This window comes from Trichosurus vulpecula, chromosome 2, assembly GCF_011100635.1.
Source record: "Trichosurus vulpecula isolate mTriVul1 chromosome 2, mTriVul1.pri, whole genome shotgun sequence".
Taxonomy (NCBI): domain Eukaryota; kingdom Metazoa; phylum Chordata; class Mammalia; order Diprotodontia; family Phalangeridae; genus Trichosurus; species Trichosurus vulpecula.
The window spans coordinates 373,536,901-373,552,955 of NC_050574.1; the positions used below are offsets into that span (position 1 = coordinate 373,536,901).

At 37.9% G+C, this 16,055-nt stretch overlaps 1 protein-coding gene across 1 annotated transcript in view; it reads left to right on the plus strand.

The window, feature by feature from the left end:
• The first annotated feature begins 15,876 nt into the window (after window positions 1-15,876).
• Window positions 15,877-16,055, plus strand: part of CHODL (chondrolectin) — a 29,126-nt gene continuing 28,947 nt past the window's right edge. The window contains exon 1 of the mRNA XM_036747256.1: window positions 15,877-15,947. Coding sequence (XP_036603151.1) covers window positions 15,878-15,947 — 70 coding nt within the window. The 5' untranslated portion in view covers window position 15,877. The remainder of the gene's footprint in view (window positions 15,948-16,055) is intronic.

The window sequence follows — 16,055 nt, forward strand, 5'->3', positions numbered from 1 at the left end:
AGCCTTATATTCCTGAAAATCCACTTAAAGGCTCCAACTTCTCTTTAAGCATTATGAAATAAAACATTTTATTTGATAGTTCCCATCATCAACAAGGAACAATTGAACCTTGAAAGTATAGAGGAGGTACGCTATGAGTTTTGGTGAAACATCTTTTCCCCAGAAAAAAGTAATCTTAGAAATAAAAGAAACAGAGCTCCAGAATTGTATGGAGACCTTCAGACTGACGAGGGCAGGAAGAACCTTACTCATTTCTACCTTAGAGATTTCTTGCTTCATCAGGATATTCTGATGAGATTAACTACAGAGAAAACATTCTCACTGGAACAAACTAATTTTTGGCAACTTCTGAGACCCCAAGGTCTCATTCTCCCCCTAAAGCACCTGGCATACTGTTTCTTTTGCTCAACTTCACAAATAATGAAAGTGGTTGAGCAGTTTCACCTGATAGGCTCCTTTTGCCACGTGTAATGTCAGCCCTAAGATGGTGTAAAACTCAATATATGAGGACCCATTTGTGGTGTCCTTTTCCAAGAAGCATTCATTTATTTTGTGCTAATCCTTATTTTGATCCCCATCCAGGCTCTTCTGACTTTTAATCTCATATTCATGGGATAAATGCTTACATTAAAAAAAATGTCTCTATTCCACTCTCCCCTTCTATTTCTTCCTCCTAATCCATGAAAGATAGGGCATGTGGAGGACAAAAGAAGAGTACCTTCCTCTAGCCAATTTCTACATTAGTGCTTTTATAGATCCACCCCCATCCTCCTATTTATCTTTTATTATTTGTTTTGTTATTTTTTGGGTAGGGGGAGGGAAGCAGTTCTTCTGCTGTTTCTCAGACCTAGAAACATCAGTCAATGAAAGAGGCAGTGTAATGTTCTGGGAATCATTCTGCCTCCTGAGTCATGAGGCCTGGTCTTATTTTCTGCTGTTACTTTCACCATTCACCCTCCCGCCTAAAATTAGTAGATTTTATCTCTGAAAATATGTTCTCTCTTCTACCCTGAACACTAGACATATCCTTCCTCTCCTTGGGGGAAATGTAGTTCTGAGAAGGGTGATCCTTGCTCAGAGAAGATGGTCTTCATTTTCCTCAAGTAGAATTTATGAGGACCCTTTTAAGTTCCTCTTGTCCCCATCACCACCACTGTGGGAAATTTCTTGAGTGGTACTCCTTGGTTTCCTCTTCTGGGGTGAAACTAGCTACCCAGCCTTCTATCTCTACCCAAGTCTTTCCCCTGCTTTGATTTCATTTTTCTCCCCTATATCTCCCATTTTGTCAAGACACTCAAGAAATTATTATCTCTTTAAATCTAGGTCAAGTGGGAATACCTCTCTGACTTTCCTCTCTTTCTTGTCTTCCTTCTGCCCTTTTGAGTGCTTCTGTCTGTTGCCTCCCTCTACTACCAAGAATTGATTCACTTATGGGGAACATGGATTTTAGTCCATAAAATGTTAATTTGATTCTTCCTCTTTTCTTCTCCTGATCCTTTACATTTGCCTTAAATATTTAACCTTTTAAAAAATTTGATGATTGTCCTTTGTTCTAACATTTTCCCGATCTTCATTTAGATTATTTGCAAGTGGAATGCTTTATTCACATCTGTTTTTCTTTCAGAGAAATATGATTCCAATGCCCTGTAACTACACCTTTCAGACTAAAGAGCCTCCAGAGAACATGTCCTAAAAAGGACTTAAATCTTTCAGTCCTAGAACTTCTGCCATGGGGCCTACACTGCCTTGACTGGTGTATCTAACCAAGCCCAGCCGTGCTTCACATTCTGCCTTTCATTCTCCTTTGTGCCATGTATCTCCCTTGCACTACATGTGTGCCAACCCTTTCTTTTCTCTACCCCTCTAGCTTTCTAGCTCCTGAGCTATAAACAAATCAATACTGGCATTATTCTTGGAAAAGACAAGGTGATCTTAGTTTCTTCAATTGCAAAATGAGAGAGGTTGGAACTAAATGATCCCTTATCTCTCTCTAGCACTAAAACTGATATGCATATATTCCTATTTAATAAAATAGCATCTCTGGCTCATTTTCTCATTTATACGTAAGGGTAATAATAGCTGATAACATCCCAATGAATGGCACAGCTTTAGAAGTATTTTAGAGTCCTTAGAAACAACCCTGTGACACTGGTTGCAATTATAATAGAGATATGTCATGAGTAAAAATAGAAAACTCCATGTTAAGAATGTGTTCTTTATAGCATCTTTTATAAAAGAACATAACATTAGATTAAAAAAAGTAGAAGCAAAAAAATACATGAGATAATAAATATCATTTATATGTATAATATATATAAGAATAAACACAAATAATTAGTATATGCAATATATTTAATTTTATCATTAAAATATACAGAATAAAGGATCCATTTAAAAGCATGTCCACTAAATAGGGTAAGAAGTAGAGAGATAAATACATAAGGCAGTAATGATTATGCAGTTGGTTTTGTGGCCCACAGAAATGGCTTGTGTTTTTATTAATGGGTGTCTGTTATTTATCTACGTAGCTAAAGCTTGTTAAAAATGTATTCTGATCAGCATTATTAAAGTGAAGAGTGCCGTAAAAAAGAAAAGACAAGGCAATCAAACAATAAATCAAATCAGAAACTACTTATTAAGTAGCTACTTCATGGTAGCCACCTTGCTAGGTGCTTGGGATAAAAAATACAATGAATGAAACAGTTTTTCATCTCAAGGCACTTACATTCTATTACGGAAGGCAGACATATATATATATATATATATATATATGCATATATATATAATTATAGATAGAATAAATATAAAGATAACAAAAAGAAATATAATGTAGTTAAATGAAAAGTCATTAGGAAGGAAGGGAACTATAGACTGAGAGGATCAGGAAAGACAATGTAGAAGATGATACTTGAGCGATACCTTGAAGCAAGAGATGGGTTTTTATTGATAGAAGTAAGAAAAGAACGCATTCCAGGCATGGGTATGACTAGTGCAGTCACAGAGATGAGGAACAGAGTATTGTATGAGGATACTTCTTGTCTTGAAACTGTCAGTCTTTTTTTCTCAGATGAACATATCTTATCAGATATTGCTTTCTGCAAGCAAACTTTCAAGAGATGATCAGTGCACATATAAAATTGTCTTCTTTTCACATTTTTCCGATAAAGTCAGCAAATTTGTCTACACAACCAGATGTCTGAAGGACTGATCCTGGGTGAATATGGTATAATTAATATCTAGGATTTGTTTCTTTTGAGTTAACTGTCAAAGCTGAACGATGTTATTCTTCACAGCACTTCAAACAGGTCCCAAGTCACACTAACCACTATTACCTCTGTAGGCTATGTGATTATGAATTGTTTAAATAAATATGCATGCGGTACATGGGAGGAATAGGCAGATGGAATCTGAGGTCTAGCAGTCTGGCTCATTCTTTTTCTTTTATAACTTCTTTTTTTTCCCAGTTATCAAGAATTTTCTTTCCTTCCAATCCTCCTCTCCTCTCCAAGAAATACAGAACTTTTCTAACAAATAAACATAGGCAAGCAAAACAAATTCCTATATTGCCTACATCCAAAAAATGTCTTTTTCCCCCTGCATACTGGTCCATCACCATGTCATGAAGTAGTCTTCTGAAATTATGATTGACAATTGCAGTCTCTAGTTCTTAAATCTTCCAAAAAATTTTTAAAAACAATATTGATGTTATAACTGTTTTCTTAGTTTTACAGACATCTTGACTCAGTTTCTTCAAAGTCTTAAGGATAGTTTTAATACTTTTTGTTTGTTTATTTGTTTCAAAAGCTTTTAAGGGAAAACTAGCCTAGCATCAGGTAGGGTCTTAAGATATTGCTGCTATCACATATACCATAAACCAGAATAGTTTAGGTTTTTTTGTATAGTTTTTATCTTGTATTTATAGTATTTATTTATATTTATAGCATTTATTTTGCATAGTATTTTGTATATATGTACAAGTTGTCTCCTCCATTAAAAGGCAGTAGGTCTTTTGACCTACTTTTTATTTAAGATTTAATTGTTGTCTCCGTATCTTTTTTTTTTTTGGAGGGGGAAGGCAGGGCAATTGGGGTAAAGTGACTTGCCCAAGGTCACATAGCTAGTGTGTCAAGTGTCTGAGGCTGGATTTGAATTCAGGTCCTCCCGACTCCAGGGCCAGTGCTCTACTCACTGTGCTACCTAGCTGCCCCTGGGTCTGTATCTTTTGTTTGTGGTGTCTGAACCAATTTCTATTTTTATTGCATTACTGACTATAAAGGATATGTAAACTGCTTCTGCCTGTTTACATTTGTTGTTTTGAAGTTATCTCTGTGTCCTAGTACATGATTAGTTTTTGTAAAAGTTCCACATAGTGCGGAGAAATATGTATACTCTTTTGCAGTCTTGTTTAGAAGAAGCCTTAAGTCTTTTAACTCTAGTTTCTCCAGCAATTCATTCTGTTCCATACTTCACCCTTTATTTATCTTTCTGTTAGATTTATTCAAAACTGAGAGTGATATTGAAATCTTCTGTCACTATTGTGTTACTTCCTGTGTCTTCTTGTGGTTCAGATAACATTTCCTTTATGAATTTTAATGCTAAGGCATTTGGAGCCTCTAAGTTTATTACTTATATTGGCTTGTTGTTTATGGTTCCTTTCAGCATAGTACAGTTTCCTTGTTTATTTTTTCATTTTTTCATATTTGTTTTTGTTTTGTCAGATAGTATGATTACAACTCAGGATTTTTCAGATTCACTTGATGCATAGTAATCTTTTCCTATTCCATTATTTTGTGTATGTCTTTGTTTTTTAAATGTGTTTCTTGTAAGCAACAGATTATAGGGGTTTGCTTTTTTATCTGATCTATTTTTCCTTTTATTGGATTGTTAAATCCATTCATATTTAAAGTTATTAGAGTTAGATTTATGTTTTTCTCCATTCATCTTTAATTTTTTTCAAGTTACAACCCTCCCCTCTCTCCTCCCCTAGCCCCACCACTTTAAAAACCATACTATGTTTCTCCAGTTACTTTACCTTAATCTTTTTTTTAAAAAGTGGCCCAGTTAAAATTCAAGTTCCTTGAGGACCATAGTCTGTTTTGCTTTGTCTTTGTATCTCAGCACTTAGCACATACTTAGCACATAGTAGTATCTAATAAAGGTTATTTTTAATTGATTGATTGGACTTATTGCTGTAAGATTTAGAATTTTTTGCTGACTTGTGTTACTTGAAACTGTATCATGCTCATACCCAGTCAGAACAACAGCAGTAGCAACACCAATAAAAATAATGATAACCCTGGTGGAGCCAAGATAGCAGAGAAAAGCAGGGGCTCACTTGAACACTTCCCCCAACACCCTCCAAAAAACTTTAAATAATGCCTCAAAAAATTCTGGAGTGCCAGGGCCCACAAAAAGATGAGGTGAAACAATTTCCCAGCCCCAAGACAACTTAAAAGGATGACAGGAAAGGTCTGTTGTGCCTGGGTGAGAGTCAAGCTCAGGTCATATACCAGTAAACCAGTAGTAGGCCTTGGGGGATGACCCAATCAGTGGTAGTTTCCAGACCTCTCATCCCATAGACAGTAAGAGGGTCAGATAGCTGGTCAGAAGGAGATTATAGGGGTCCCTTTGCTGGAAAGGGAGGCAGGACTCTGTTGTATTGCCCATCTTTGTATCTGGATCAAGTCCTGGGTGTCAGTCCCAGGACGAGGAGGAGCACTAGCACAAAACAGCTTGTGGGGTGCAGAGGAGCTGTGACTCTGGTCATAGTACTAGGGCAGAGAAGGGTGCTTGTGATTGATGACAGACCAGAGCATAGGCCAGGAATGTAGTAAACATACCTCTAACACCCCAGAAGAACTGAAAACTTACAGGTCCCCAGGATTATCTTTGAAAGTAGCTGCACAAAAACCCTGAAATTTGGGACAGTACCCCCTCCTCTCTGGAAGCAGAGCCCCACTTTGGAACAGAGTTAAAAGTCAAGAAGTAGGCTAGAAAAAATGAGCACAGCACAGAAAAAGATCCTGACTATAGAAAGTTACTGTGGTGACAGGGAAGAACAAAGCACACAGGAAAAAAAAAACAAAGCACACAGGAAAAAAACAAAGCCAAAACTGCTACAACCAAAGCCTCAAAGAAACTTATAAAATGGACTTAGGTAATGGAAGAGCCCAAAAAGGATTTAAAAAACCAAATAAGAGATAGAGGGAAAAATTGGGAAGAGAAATGAGAGTGATGCAAGAAAATAATAAAAAAGAATTAACAGCTTGGTAAAAGGAGGCACAAAAATACAGAAGAAAACAATACCTTAAAAACCAGAATAGGCCAAATGGTAAAGGAAGCACAAAAATCCAGTGAGGAGAAGAATCCCTTGAAAAGCAGAATTGGCCAAATGGAAAAAGAAGTACAAAAGTTCACAGAAGAAAAGTCCTCCTTAAAAAGAATTGGCCAAATGGAAAAGGAGGTACAAAAGGTCATTGAAGAAAATAATTCCTTAAAAATTAGAATTGGCCAAGTGGAAGCTAATGACTTTATGAGACAGCAAGAAATAATAAAGCAAAATTTTAAAAAATGAAAAAGTAGAAGCAAATGTGAAATATTTCATTGGAAAAACAACTAACTGACTTGGAAAATAGATTGAGGAGAGATGATTTAAGAATTATTTTATATCTGAAAGCCATGATCACAAAAAGTGCCTAGACATCATCTTTCAAGAAACTGTCAAGAAAAATTGCCCTGATAGTCTAGAACCAGAGGCTAAAATAGAAATCGAAAGAATCCACCAATTACCTCCTGAAAGAGATCTCAAAATGAAGATGAAATCCCCAGAATGTTATAGCCAAATTCCAGAGCTCTCAGCTCAAGGAGAAAATATTGCAAGCAACCAGAAAGAAACAATTTAAGTATCATGGAACCACAGTCAGGATAACACAAGTCTTAGCAGTTTCTACATTAAAGGATCAAAGGGTTTGGAATATGATATTCTAGAGGACAAAAGAACTAGGATTACAAGCAAGAATAATCTATCCAGCAAAACTGAGTATACTCCTTCAGGGAACAGAATGGACATTCAGTAAAATAGAGGACTTTTAAGCATTCTTGATGAACAGTCAAGAGCTGGATAGGAAATTTGACTTTCAAAAAAAAAGACTCAAGAGAAGCATAACAAGGTAAACAGAAAAGGGCAATCATAAGGGATTCAATAAGGTTAAACTATTTATATTACAACATGGGAAAATGATACTTGTAACACCTAAAATCTTTCTCATTATTAAGGCAGTTAGGAATATACATTGATAGAAGGAATGGATGTGTTGAATATGATAGAATCAGTATCTATGAAAACAAAATTAAGGAGTGAGGAAGAGGAATGCACTGGGGGAAGGGGAAAGGGACAGGTAAAATGGGATAAATTATTTCACATAAAAGAGGCAAGAAAGAGCTTTTACTGTGGAGGGGAAGATGGGGGAGGTGGAGGGAAACATTAGAACCTTATCATTGGAATTGGCTCAAAGAGGGAATAACATACATAGTAAGGTATAGAAATCTATCTTACCCTACAGGAAAGTAGGAGAGAAAAGGGGTAAGAGAAGGGGGAGTGCTACTAGAAGGGAAGGCAGATTGGGGGTGGTTAAAGTCAGAGGCAAAACACTTTTGAGAATGGAAAGGAGAAAATTGAGATACTAATGCGCTGTTGGTGAAGTGGTGCATGGATTCAACCATTCTGTAGAACAATTTGGAATTATGCACAAAAACATAAATGAACTGATGCAAAGTGAAATGGGCTGAACCAGGAGAACATTGTATACAGTAACAACATTATTGTATGATGATCTACTGTGAATGACTTGGTTATTCTCAGCAATACAATGATCCAAGACAATTCTGAAGGATTTTTGATGACAAATGTTATCCATCCCCAGAAAAGAACTGATATAGTCTGAATTCAGATCAAAGAATTCTTTTTCTTTACTTTATTTTTCTTAGTTTTTTAATCTGTGTTTTCTTTCACAACATGACTAACTTGGAAATCTGTTTTGCATGACTGTACATGCATAGCCTATATCAAATTTCTTGCCTTCTCAATTATGGGGGAGGGTAGGAAGGGAGAGAATTTGGAACTCAAAAAAAATTTTTTTACTGAATGTTAAAAATTATTTTTACATGTAATTGGGGGGAAAATAAAATATTAAAGAATAACAATAACAACCAGAATCTAAGTCCTTACTCTGCATCATGAATCATGCTAAGTATTAGGGATAAAAAGAAAGGCAAGAATATAATCCTTCCCCTCAAGAAGCCCCTCCATTCTAATCAAGGAGACAAAATAAAAACAAGCCCTTGTAACTGCTCCAAATGATCTTTCCAGTCTCACTGAGTGTTGCTTTCCCTATTGCACTGTGCAATCCAGCCAAATGAGCCTTACACCTGTTCCTCAAACACAATGTCTTGCACTGGTCAATCCCTAATCTTGGAAAGCATTCCCTTTCTCACCTGAACCTTGTAGAATCACTCCGTTCTTTTCAGATGCAGCTTAAGCTTAACCTTTTACATAAAACAATACCAAATGCTAGTGCCCTCCTTCCCAAACTACCTTATATTTAATTATTGTTAAACATTTATTATGTGCATACTTAAGTTGGAATGTAAGCTCCTTGCAAGTAGGTATTTTTTTAATTAATTGTATTTGTATCCCCAGAAACTGACAAAAAGCCTGTCATATAATAGGCACTAAATTGATTGATTGATGTGAGAGTTATCACAACTTTGATAAGAACTATGGTGCTATTGCTAAGCCACTGAGTGAACTTGTTCATGCATATTTGATAGAAGAAGGGCAAGTTTTGAAACCTACAAAGCCATTTAGACATTGATGAATAGACAATTGTGAACAAATATTTAAAGTCTTATACATGCTGTGTTAATACATGGAGATCTGAACAAGGCTTTTGTCCTATATAGATGCCAGACTGAAAGTTTTGGGGTCTATACTATCCCAAGAAAGTGATGGTTTCCAGAGGCCAGTTGAATTTTGCAACAGAGGTTTGACTGACACTGAGGCTCAATACCACATTCACAATCTGGCATCCTTTTAAGTGGATGGTCACTAAAAAATTCAGCCTCAGTACAAAACCAAATTTCAAGTATAGATTGACAATAATCCATTTACTTATACTTTGTGCCAAGTTTGATGTTAAATGCTAGATATGGGGAGAATTATTAGCCAACTATGACTTCAACATCCAATACAGGCCTGGGAAACCAACCTGGTTACAAATACCGTATTCTGAAATCCATGTCACAATGAAGCTGTTTATTCATCCTCTGTCACCTCCTTTCATTGCCTCTGTTTTCTGTGGATGACTGGTATTGAAAGCAGATAGCTAATGAAGGGCTGAGAGAAATTATGCAAACCAAGAAGAAAAGAAATGACTTGAAAGTTCTAAAATTTTAGTCTCTAGAAATCACTATGAGAATGAGACAATGGCAAAAACATTGAAACAATGGCAGAAATTGGAGCTATTCAATGGAGTGCTGTACCAGACTATAACTAATCCCTGAATGACACCAGGAAGCAGTAGAGGCCACAAAAAAGTAATACTTTATGACCATGAAAGCTCTAGATGATGTCTTTGGATACATGGATCAAGAGAGGATCCTGAAACTAGTAAGAAGCTAAAGAGGAGAAGGGAAGAGAGACTAAAATGGTGGAACAGAAGGAAATAGCACAGCTCAGCTCTATCCTACCATTAAACAAGCAAACTTATTACTGAAAATCTCAACCATTAGACAAGTGGTGAATATAATTCAAAACCCTTTAGTGATGACATCAAAGGGCTTCAGACCTCCGTGGTCTGAAAGGAAAGAGAAAGGGAAAGGGAAAATGAGAAGGTGGAGCCAAGATGGTGGAGTGCCAGGAAGCAGTGCAATGAACACCCCCCTAAAACTCCTCAAAAGAGATCTACAAAATATACCAGAACAAATCTTGATGGGGAAATCCAAGAAACAGTAAGGAGATCATTTTCCAGCCCAGGTTGGCACAGGGAGACAGACAGAAAGGACAAGTGACAGTGGGGATGGGGGTGTAGACAAGAGCACATCGCTAAGAGCACTCTAGCGTATAGGAAGAGGCTATACAACAGGAGAAGAGGAGGTCTAAGACCTGTACTGGGCACTTTGAGGACAGGTGACACCTGGCAACTTTGTCACTCACTATTGAGTGACAGAGGGTAGCATTCCCAGGTATGGAGCAGTGGACATATATTTAGAGAGGAGCTAGTTCAGAAGCAAACAGCAGTGATGTAGCTCAGATCCCAGGAGCAGAGCAAGGTCTCAGTTCCATCTTCCGATTGTCTGTCTTACCACTAGTTTGAAGTCTACAAAAGAATAACCAGGGCAGAGAGCAAAAATTCAAGCCCAAAGAGGAACTTGCATTTCTGTTGATTTCAACTAGTAAATCTTCCTAGTGGCTGAGTTCAGCAGAATTTTAATGTTGCTCAGACCAAATCCTAGCTCAGGAGCTTGCAGAGCTTGTATCAGGGAGATTAACAATTAGGCCTTACTCTGGATCAGACCACTTTGGGAGAACTGAAAGGTCTCCAGCCTGAGCTGGAAATGGGGGTGGGGAGGGTAGGGAGGGAGTAGGAGACAACGAGGAGTAGAAGGTGTTACCTAGCCTGTATGACTGGGGGGATAGTGGTAGCAGGGAAATTTGGAAGAGGGGGAGGGTTTGGGGCAAAAAGTGAGTTCAGTTTTAAATATTTTGAGTTTAATATTGTACAAACAATTCAAGATGTACAACAGGCAGTCAGAGAAGCAATATTTAAGGTCAGCAGAGAGGTTAGGGCTGGATAAGTAGATCTGAAAATCATCAATGTAGAAATGATAATTGTAGAGATAATTGGCTCCATGGGAGCTGATAAGATCACCAAGTGAAATTATATAAAAGGAAAAGAGAAGGGGGCCAAAGAGAGAGACCTGGGGGATATCCACCTTTATCTAGCACGATCTAGATGAAGCTGCAGCAAAAAAGACTGAGAAGAAACAGACAGATAGTTAGAAAGGGGACCAGGAAAGAGTAGCATCATAAAAACCCAGAGATAAGAGACTATCAGAAAGAGCGTGATTGACAACATCAAAGCTACAGAAATATCAAGAACGATGAGAATTAGGAAAAGGCCATTAGAGACGAGAATTAAGACATCTTTTAGCAGCTTTGGAGAGAGGGGTTTCAATTGAATGATGAGGCTGAAAGCCAGAGCTAAGAAGACAATAAGAGGAAAGTAAGTGGAGGCACCCATTATAGATGGTCTTCTCAAGGAGTTTGGCTCCCAAAAGGAGGAGAATTATGGAGTCTGGCTAATGGGGATGGATACATCAAGTGCGGATTTTTTTAAGGATAAGAGAGACCTAAGCATGTTTATAGGCAGTAGAGAAGCAGCCAGTAGACAGAGAGAAGTTCATGATAAGTGAGAAAGTGAGGATAATAGAAGAGGATATTTGTTGAAGAAGATGGGATGGAATGGGATTACTTGTGGGTAGAGAGGTTTGCCTTGGCAAGAGAAAAGCCACTTCTTTATGTGAACAAGGATGAAGGAGAAGACATCTGGTTAATATAAGATATGAGAGGAAGAAGAGAGATCTCTCAGTGAATGACCTCATTTTTTCAGTAAAATAGGTATCAAGGTTTTCAGCTGAGTGGAAGGGGAGCCAAGGGAGTGAAACACTTTGGTACTAAGGTTAAGAGGAAAAAAACCCAACACACTAAGGAAAAGGGAAAAACCTCACCATGAATGAAAGGATGCCTTGGCTCAGGCTGATAGTGGATTTTTAAAAAAGAATCCTTCAACTGCCTTACCATGAAGAAATATCCTGAGGGATTAAAGGAAACTGAGACTGGCACTAAAAATGCACTAGAAGGAATAAAATTCCTCAATTTGTGGGAAAAAACCCTAAACCTTCACTCAAGCTGACAGTTAATTTTATATATATATATACATATATATATACACACATATATATGTATATATATGTATATGATTGTGGAAGAAAAGGACTTTGATCTCTCTTTGATCTCAAGGAAAGTCTCAACTAGGTCTCTCACATGAAAGGAGAATATCCTCAGATCTAAATGAGGATTAAAGAAAAGGCCTATCCTTCTCTCCCCTTATTCAAAAGAAAGGGCCTCAACAAAGGCTGATCACATGAGAGGAGACCTCTAGTGTCCATGATGGAGTAAAAGGTCTAAAGAACAAGATGACCAGAGTAAAGGAAAAGTCATCTATTTGATTTGATCCCTAGAGTAAGGGAGTGAGAACTTACATTCTATTCCTAAGGCCTATTAACAAAAAAGGGACCTTTTTGATCCCAGAGATGACTAAGACACAAACCCAAAAGAGGATAATAGTCAGAACCTCACAGAAAAAAAAACCCCAACAATTTGCCCACAAGAGCACTTAGAATTTCTCAAAGAATCATGCAAAAATTAAAAAATATAAGAAATGAGAGCAGACACTTGGAAAAAAATGATCAAAAGCTTAACAGAAGAGGTACACAACCTTACCCTAGAAACAAACTTCCTAAAAATGAGAATGAACCAAATGGAAATAAATGACTCCAGGAGATAGTAAGAATTCTTTACACAAAGTCAAAAGAATGAGAAAACAGAGGAAAGTATAAGATATCTCCTACCAAAAACAACTGACTTGGACAACAGATGAGGGAGAAATAACTTAAGAATCATGGGATTATCTGGATGTTATGTTAAAAAAATTGAAGAAGATTGCCAGGTCCTCTTCTGGGCACTTCCCATCCTTCCATGCCCCTTCTTTTCTTTTACCTTCTTTCTTCCCTATATTTTCTCCCTTGGTGAGAATTAACTCCTATGGATTCAATTACCATCTCTATGCAGATGACTCCCAGATCTATATATTCAGTTCCTTTCTATCTTCTGAGTTAATATCATCGACTACCTACTGGATGCATCAAACATATCACATTGACATCTTAAACTCAATGGGTAGCTAGATGGTACAATAGATAGCTCACTGGGCCTAGAGTCAGGAAGATGTGAGTTCGAATATGATCTCAGACACTTACGGTGTGACTCTGACTCAAGTGTAAAACGTAACACAGCACTTTCATTGCAGGGTTGTTGTGAGGAGCCAATGAAATAATTGTAAAAAGTGCTTAGCACAGTGCCTGGCACGTAGTAGGTGCTATAGAAATGATTATTCCCTTCTCTCTCTCCCCCTACCCCATATGTACAATAGAGAACTCATTATACTTCCCCTCAAACCTATCCCTCTTCTAAACTTCCCTATTTCTGTAGAGGACCATCATCACTTCAGTTTTCATAGTTTTACATCCTTGGCACTGTCTTTGACTCCTTACTTCACATACACAATCACTTGCCAAGTCTCACCATTTCTATGGTATTATTCCATTTCTACCTTCACGATCTCTCTCACATTTGCCCCCTTCTCATTACTCATACAACATTGCCTGAGCTTAGGTCCTCCTTGCCTATACTGTTGCAATTGTTCCTCCCACCTTATTCCTTCCTCATTCCAATATATCCCCCACATAGCTGCCAATAGTGATTTTCCTAAAGTGGAGGTTGGACTATTATACTCCCTTGAGACAACAAAACTTAAAAGTTCCTTATTGTCTCTAGGATAACATATAAATTCCCCTGTGTTTTAAAGTCTTTTACAAGGATACTCCAACCTATCTTTCAAGGCTTATTATGTATTATTCCCTAAGCTGAATTCTATTATGTAAACAAATTCCCTTTCTTGCTGTTCCACAAACATGACTATATCTCCTGTTGATGTGCTTTCACTTAAGTTTCTACATAAAACCTTCTCTGATCCCTTCCTCCCTATGCAACCTACAGTTATTTTGTATTTATTCTATATAGAGGCAGTATCCTCTCCTAAATTGAAAAAAAAACATCAAAATTGCTGGCTCTGCTGTTTATTGATGATATAAAAAACAATAAAACAAAGACAAAATTTTTTACACTTCATCAGCTGTATGAAAGATCACAGTCAAAACCCCCTTAAATCACCACCACAACTGCTGACTTTTCAATCCTGGAAATGCAATCTCACCATGCACCTTTTAGGATAACAAATTATTTTCTCAAGAAACCTCTTTATGTTTCTTCACTAGACAAGAGTTAAACCCCCTTTTAAATTCCTTAGACCTTTGCTTCTGTCTTCTCAGCAATCACGATCTTCTGTCCCTCCAGAAGAAAAGTCAAACTTTAGGTCTAATCTACAGACCCCTCATGGAATGTGTTAAGGTGATATTGTAACACTATCTATAGTCTCTGTGGAAGAGACTATTGAAATTTGTGTTTCATTGGGTTTCCTATGAAAGTAACCTTCCTGAGAGCAGAAGCTTTCATTTTTCTCCTGGGTCATAGTAGATGCTTAACAGAAACTTGTTGATTGATTGATTAAAACTGTCACATGACCCAAAGGTTTTGGAATAACAAATTTTGTAAACCAATACAATGTTAAGTGATAAATTGAAGCCTTATTGTATAAAACACTATTCTCAAGATTCACAATGAAGGAGAGTTCGCAATAGATAAGGCTGTACTATAATGAATTCTTTCTGGCACTTCAGGTAAACAAGTCCCTTTTGAAAAGGGTGTTATTACAAAGTTAAGCTGCTGTTTCTTCAGTATTTTACTTGTAATTTAAACTGAAGTTCACAGACTGATGAATGCATGGAAATAAACAGACATTGTATTGTGCAAATGCCTAAATAGAATATTTTATCTTGAGTAGTCTTATACTGTATTGTTGAAGTTTAAAACCATGGAGAAGTAATATAAATTAAGGGCCTGAAATCACCCAGGAAAGATTCATAATCCAAATATTCCCTGCAATCTGCTTCTGCAGCAATTCAATGCGGCAAATTATTTGAAAGCCATCTATTTGCAGAAAGGTAAAAAAAAAAAAACCCTTGACACCACATATTTCATCAAGCATGTTTCCTCTTACCCTCCTTCAGTAGTGGTGGTATAATTGAGTAGAATACCCCATATCCATGTAGGAAAAAAAAGTTCCCACAATTTAACATCAGTGAACATTAATCTCTAGAAAATGCAAATTGATCCAACCTTTTGTCAAAATCTTGTAGCCAAGCTGTCACAGTTTACATAAGTAAATACAGAAGACCTCTTAGCGAAAAGAAGAGGAGGAGGGAAGGGTGAGCGGTGGGGTTGCTGATTCTACGGTTTTGGAAGAGGTTTCCCGGTTAGAGGAGGAGCCAAAAAAAAAAAAAATCAATAGCGTAGGGGATGGATGTAAAAGGAGACACATCCAGTGAGCAGAAGCAACAGCTGACCTCCCAGACAGAAGCTCTAGCCCACCCTCTCCCACACAAAGACCGGGGCGTTGGGGCGAGAGACAGAGAGACCCATGACTGAAGTCCTGGCATAATTCTCACTTTACGAACAGAAACGAGAGCCTACCCCATATACCTACCTGCACTTACCCGTCCCCCTCCACCCCCCACACACATTGTCAGAGAAAGGTGGGTAGAGGAGTAACTGAAGAGGGAGTTACAGTTCTTTGTCTAAGAAATGTGAAAGGCTGCAGAAGGATCCTGGGGTTTGCGAATCAACCGTGACTTGAGTAGAGGAAGACAAACTGCAAGGGAAAGGGGAACAGAACGCTTGGAGATCAGACTGGAAGCAGGAGAAAGAGCCAGAGAGGCCGTGGAACCTCTTGCTCACAAGAGACTCGTACCTGAGGCAGCAGTCTGCACCTGGTTTCACTGTTGAGGGTGCGCAGCGTATGTGGGTGTGTCCCTTGGATTGTTCCTGGACTGTACAGCCTCCCCAGACGCGATGAACCGGATGATCAGTATCCTTCTGGGTGCGATGCTGCTCTGGGGTCAGGGCGGCTTCTCCCGAAGGGTCGTCAGCGGTGAGTAAGGAGAAACCAAGAAAGGAAAATGGTTGGAAGGAGAGTCACAGTAGTTTAAACTTCTTGTTGCCTCCTACATTTCTGGGAGAGTGGGAGAGAACGAAGGAA